General features: G+C 31.1%; 1 protein-coding gene across 6 annotated transcripts; it reads left to right on the top strand.

The window, feature by feature from the left end:
* The first annotated feature begins 715 nt into the window (after window positions 1–715).
* Window positions 716–4,806, top strand: LOC137835312 (uncharacterized). Of its 6 annotated transcripts, none has more exons than XM_068643765.1 (8): window positions 716–997; window positions 2,222–2,425; window positions 2,538–2,690; window positions 3,281–3,381; window positions 3,880–3,972; window positions 4,061–4,162; window positions 4,322–4,458; window positions 4,546–4,806. In XM_068643765.1, exons 5-8 carry the CDS (start codon window positions 3,883–3,885, stop codon window positions 4,586–4,588), a joined length of 372 nt encoding a protein of 123 aa, XP_068499866.1. In that variant the 5' UTR covers window positions 716–997; window positions 2,222–2,425; window positions 2,538–2,690; window positions 3,281–3,381; window positions 3,880–3,882; the 3' UTR covers window positions 4,589–4,806. The 6 variants fall into 6 exon arrangements, with proteins under 6 accessions (XP_068499866.1, XP_068499867.1, XP_068499870.1 ...); XM_068643766.1 differs by having other exon boundaries at window positions 3,270–3,381; XM_068643768.1 differs by having other exon boundaries at window positions 740–997; window positions 2,538–2,659.
* The last annotated feature ends 1,509 nt before the right edge of the window (window positions 4,807–6,315 follow it).

Raw genomic sequence — 6,315 nt, 5'->3', positions numbered from 1 at the left:
TTAATTCCTTATTGTTTATCATTTTTTGTTCAAACTAATCATCCTGCCCAAGAATTTTAATTGCACTTTTATTCATCACTATAGGAATTATTTATAAATTCATTGCTCATTTTTTTCTTTACCACAATCTCAACTAAATTTGAATATCGATTTAACACAATTCTTTTCCAACATATGTCTATATCATTTCACTATTCTAATCTTTAAACACAAAGTCTGATTAATAATTTTCCCACCGTTTCAATTAATATTTCAGTTCTTTCAATAACATTTAAGAACAAAATAAAACTAGAAAAAATAATTCAATAAATAAAATAAAACTAAAAAAAACTCAACAAATATAATAAAACTAATAATATAAGTAAATTAAACAACTAAAAAAATAAGCAAATTAAACAAACTGGAAAAAAAATAACTATAAAGATAAAACCAACACTACAAAAAACAGTGTAAAAAATGACGGTTTTATTATGGCAGTTATTAATAACCGCCACAAATTTCAGTATAATACGTCATTTGATTAACCGCCACAATTATCTTTGTATAATACGTCATTTCAGTATAATATGACATTTTTAACTGTCGCAATTACCCTAAAGTTCCCCAGTTTTTTCCCTCCATACACCCTTTCTCATTATTCATTTTTTTTTTAAACTTGCTTTCAGAAATTATTTTTTTTTAAAACTTACTTTACATTGGAAAATAATATTTTTTTGAAAATTTACTTAGTTTGGAAACCAAACCTTAACACCTCTTTCCTCTCTCCGCTCCACACCCTAACGCTCTTCCCTTTCTTGCTCCACACCCTAATGCCTCTTCTCTTTCTCTCTGCTTTACACGAAACCCTAACGCCTCTTCCATATGGCTACTCCACACGAAACCCTAATGTCTATGTCTTCTCACAAAACCCTCTGTTCTTCACGAAACTAAAGCTCACTCTCGGGTCCGCCATCACCACCTCCATGCAAGGATTCAACACAATCAATCGTTTGTTCAGGTTTGTGCTCGCGCGCCCTAAACTCTATCTTCAAAATCTATTGTTCAAAACCGAGTGTAATCTATCGTTGTTCTTAATTTGTTGTTCTTAATTTGTGAAGCAAATATTGTGTATGGCTTTGCTACTGTGATAAATTTACTGTGTTAGTGTGAAGTGAGGTGAAAACTGGTTCGCTGGTGAGTGTAGTAATTGAGGGTTTGGAGAGGTGGCAACTGGCAACAGTGATTCCATGTCTGAGAATGTCGAGCTTGGTTGTAGTGGTGTTGGCAGGGGAGTTGCAACTGTGGAGGGATTTCTTATGTGAGATTGAAGAAAGGAATATCAAAATATTAAAAAAGAACTAATTATCCCTTCAGATTTTCGCTGGAAATCATTGGATACATCCCTGTTCACTTATAAGTTGAATATATTTTATTGCTCTGGACAATTTAATAGCATATTAGCAATATCTGTTGAATTCATGGTTAAAACTATACTATAGTTGTGGCATATTTTTCATATATTGGTTTCACAATCCTGGGTTTTGTGAATATATTTACAAAGGAAGTAAATTATATTGCAATACATGGTCTAATATTGCTATGGTACAACAGGGGTTGTTTACAAATATAAAATTAGCAATAATCCTCTGTCACTAGTTTTTGTTAGTGACCAATATACTATATTCTGAATTTAGAGACTCTTCATATACACATCTGGTTGTGTTCCCTAGCTGTCTTTGCCTTATGTTTTTTTTTTATGCTAATTACTAAACACTTTATATCGTAGCTGATCTTACATAAATCTCAAATAGTCAGGTGTTGGATTTGAGACTTCTGTTCCGTGTTCTTACATACTTTGGTTGCCCTCTCTGCTTTGTTGGTGTTGCATTGGGTTTGTATTTTTTTTAGTTATTTAGCATCTATTGTAAATTACAGTAGTGTGAAAGAGCGGCATTGTTTAATGTGTAATCTATATACTCTTTAGCTTCACAAGTGATGAAGAATTATTCTGATATAAATAATGTCTCTGAATCTAGGCAATTCAAGGAAAAATTGATTTTGTAGTTTTATCATATAAAAACCATAAAGTACAGCATGAGTTTGAACTTTGAAGTGAGGTGAAGAGGAAAATTTCCTTTCTCATAAAAGATATGTGATTATAAGAAAATAGTCCTAACTAAATGGCTAGTCAAAGTATTAAAGTTATTTTACTTTATATATTGTATTTTCCTTTACACGGCAGCAAGTAGAAAGTTGTATATCAAGGGTTGAACAGTCACCGACAGATTCTATGCAAAATGCACTCTCTCCATCATTGAAAGCATTGATTGCTGACCAACTTTTAAGGCACTCAGATAAGGATGTCAAAGTTGTAGTTGCCTCTTGCTTCAGTGAAATAACAAGAATTACTGCACCTGAAGCTCCTTATGATGATGATCAAATGAAGGTGTGCATAATTTTTTTACCACAGTTTATGAATGCACTTGACTATTATCATGCTCTTTACAGAAAAAAAATCAGTAAATCAATTGAATCTTATCGATGAATTTTTCTTGCAGGAGGTCTTTCAATTAATAGTATCATCATTTGAAAATTCCAAAAAAATCATATCCCTACTCTTGCTTTCTGGAGGTGGTGCTAGCAGTGTTTTCAGCAATGGTTGAAGGGTGAAGAAAAGAAGGTGGGATTTGAGAGAGCGGTGGCATGGTAGAGTGAGTTTTAGTTTCCTTTTCTGCAGTGTGACCTTGCATCTTGGTCAATAGTATACTTCTACTTTATTTAATTATATCCCTTATCCCTCACTCATTCCTATAATGTTTATATACCCATCCCACCACTTTTGTTTTGTATTCCTCTAGTGAAATTGACAAAAACAAAAAATGGGTGGTTTGGGTTAATGATGGGTTTGATTTGAATTGATCTGGTGGATTTTTCAAGCTTTTTTTTATTGATTCTGCAATTTTCATTTTAGGTAAGTATGACCAGTTATTACGTTAAAGAGTCTTGGCTTCTAGTTTAATCATTTGGAAGGGTGTTCATGAATTACCAAGAAATGAAGAAGGAATTCTAGCCATGGTTTCACTAAAAAAATCATTAAATAAAGATAAAAATAATTAGTTATTATATTAATTAATTTAGAAATCATTTTATAAACTTATTTAAAATAATTTTTATTATTAATAAAAATTTATAAATAATTTATAAATTAATATTTAATTATTAAAATTTTAAAATGTTAGTAACTACATGCTTGCAGCAAAGAAAAAAGGCTTTGATTTTATATATAACAGATTTATTGCAGAGGTTGGACCCCACAAAGTGATGAACAATAAAAGTGAAAAGAGAAGTTTGGATAACTTAGAGTCATAGCAAGGGCGGGAATTGCTAGGCAGCACCAAAAGGGTACGTTTGAATATCAAATTTTATAAATTAATGTATTTTGAATATTGCTTAATACAATTCATATAATTCACCAAAAGTCGCTCTCTATTTTTGTTTTCATTTTCATTTAAAGTGACTTAATTCTACCTTTCATAAATAGCTGTAGAAAATTAAAATATGTTTTACTGTTACATTCATGAACTACAATAAACTATGCGATAATCTTGCCCTTTGACCCTTTTCACTCTTGATTGAGCTTCCACATTCTAGTCCTTTTTCTTTTTAAGAATGTATTTTTAGTTTTGGACTTTAGATGTGTCAGAAAATGTTTTCGATCTTAAAAAAATTACATTCCTTCTAATTATAATTATCTACTGCTGGATTAAACATGGAACAATGGGTTGTTTTTGTTGATTATCGTTTGAGGCCTTCTACAGTGGTATGGTAAACTCTGTTTTTTTTATTATTAATAAGCTTACTTTAAGTTTACACAAAACTGATTTCATTTTCACTTTGTAGAACATGTGTAATAGAAATAGAGATATAAGGAAGAGACAAATTATTCCTCACAATGGTGGTGCTATGTCTTTGTCAAGAAGAAGAAATAATTTGGTATTTGTTTACTTATATTGTACTATCTATTTTAATATATTACAATTTCTGCCACATTATACTTATATTATTATTGTTGAACATATAGAAAATTGAGACTGGTAAAAATATTGGACGAGCTGAAATGTGGAAGATCACACATAAGAGGAAAACTGGCACATATGTGAATGATGAGGCGCTGGAAATTGGGGTAAGTGTTTGGACTGCTTTGATGATGATGTATTGATCATAGAAATATATTGGACTGCTTTGATGATGATGTATTGATCATGATGATATACTGGATTACTTGCATAATATATTCTAACAAGTATATGTTGTTCTTTTGATTATTTTCAATTTTATCCAGGAAAAAATTGATGAACTAATGTTGACAAATCCAAATATATGTTTAACACTTTGCTTGCATATATTGCTTCAAGAAAAGATATTCCAGAACATTTTGCTGCAAGGGCAGCTAATTTGGTTCATGCATCCACCAATGAGGTATTAATATATTTAAATATTTATTGGTGTCTTTTATTTTATAATTATAAACATACAAATTCATTAACTTAAAATTATTTATTTCAGGCATCAAATTATGGAAGTGGTGCTCCATCACCTAATCAAGTAATATGATCAAGTGCTGGAAGCAAAACTAATTAGGGATGTATGTTTTAATTTTAAACTTGATTAGGGATGTATGAAATTTTTATGTGTTTTAATTTTCAATTACATATAAACTTTTGAACATTATTATGTGTGTTTTAATTTTCAATTACATATAAACTTTTGAACATTACTATGTGTGTTTTAATTTTTCAATGAAATGAATGGATGATTATAACTTTATACATTATTTTATTTTATTATGAAAAAGTGGTGGTTAAATTTCATAATTGTATAAAACAGATTATAAAAAAGATTATAAAAAAGTCGTGGTTAAATTTTATTTATTCAGAATTAAAATTACGTTAGTTAAAAACGCTACTATTTACGTATATTATGGCGCCAAAATCTTATTCAATGAATGTAAATTGTGACAGTTATAACTGACACTATTTACGTATATTATGGTGTCAATCTTCTTCAATGAATGTAAATTGCGACAGTTATAACTGACATTACTTACATATAAAAACCGTCACTACTTACACTATGTTGAAAGTGGCGGGTGTTGCGGCGGGTAGCGTAAAACCGCCACATTAAACTTTGTGGCGGCCAGTTCTATGGCGGTTTGGGAAACCGCCACAAGCGTATATTGTGGCGGTTATAACCGCCACAATATACGAAAATAACCGCCACAATTTACACTTTTTTTTGTAGTGCAAGTTTTGTGCTTAATCATCTTTTCGTAGTAACTCAACTAACTCTGTGTTGAAATCCTCATCTACAGTTGTAGATGGTTTTGCTTCATCTGCTGGACCTGCCCCCAGAAAAATAATTTGTCCCTAGCCCATGCAACATAAGCTCCAAACTGATGGAGGCATACAGGGGTTGGATTGAGAGATAATTATCATTTAGGTCAAATATTTAGAAGTATTTTCCATTTAAATCTAAGGATCAAAATTATTAATAAAGATTCAACTTTAAAATAAAATGATAATACCAATCATCAATAAAAAAAAATTATAAATAAATATCACCTTAGTAGGTAAGTGTTTGAACAAATTACTCTCAATCCCAAAGGGAAGACTTAGCCACTCATATAGGCCATTACAAGCATGGAAAGAGATAAAAGAAGATCTAGGGTGTTTCTCCTTGATGGTTGCCTCCTCTAGGATTTTCTATCTCTCAATATCCTCTCAATGATGTTTAGGGTTATGTCTCACACCTTTTATTTGATCTAATTGGGATTTGGTTAAGTGACATCTCGCTTAAGCGAAATATTGCTTACTTAAGCTAGTCTTGGACGAGTTCTTAATGTTCTAACTTTGTCTTTTCATTTTGTCTTTAAGTTTTCCATTCTCTTTTAGCCCTTTTATCTCAATCTTCCCCTAGATTCCTGAAATTAGCACAAATTTGGGAATAAATATATCTTATTCATCTCATAATCCAAAAATATGTAAAAAAGGTTTAATTTTTAAATTAGAGGTTGAATTATAACTCTATTATCAATTAAAGTCCATAAGTGTCTATCTTTTTGCATAAAATATTACTGAATCATGACACTTATCACAAATATGCTCTAGTAGCAATTGTCAATTGCCTATTACTGCATGTGTCCTCCTACACCCCTCCCAACCAACTCAGTCGCACATGACGACCCCGACAATGCCTTGTATTTGAAGTTTCAATTCCACGGTCAACACATAGTGAATCTACCAACAACTCCGTTGTCCCACAACATCCCAGGTCAGG

The sequence above is a fragment of the Phaseolus vulgaris genome, chromosome 5, assembly GCF_000499845.2.
Source record: "Phaseolus vulgaris cultivar G19833 chromosome 5, P. vulgaris v2.0, whole genome shotgun sequence".
Taxonomy (NCBI): domain Eukaryota; kingdom Viridiplantae; phylum Streptophyta; class Magnoliopsida; order Fabales; family Fabaceae; genus Phaseolus; species Phaseolus vulgaris.
Note: the sequence above shows the minus strand (reverse complement) of the source record. Positions and strands in the feature narration are given on the sequence as shown.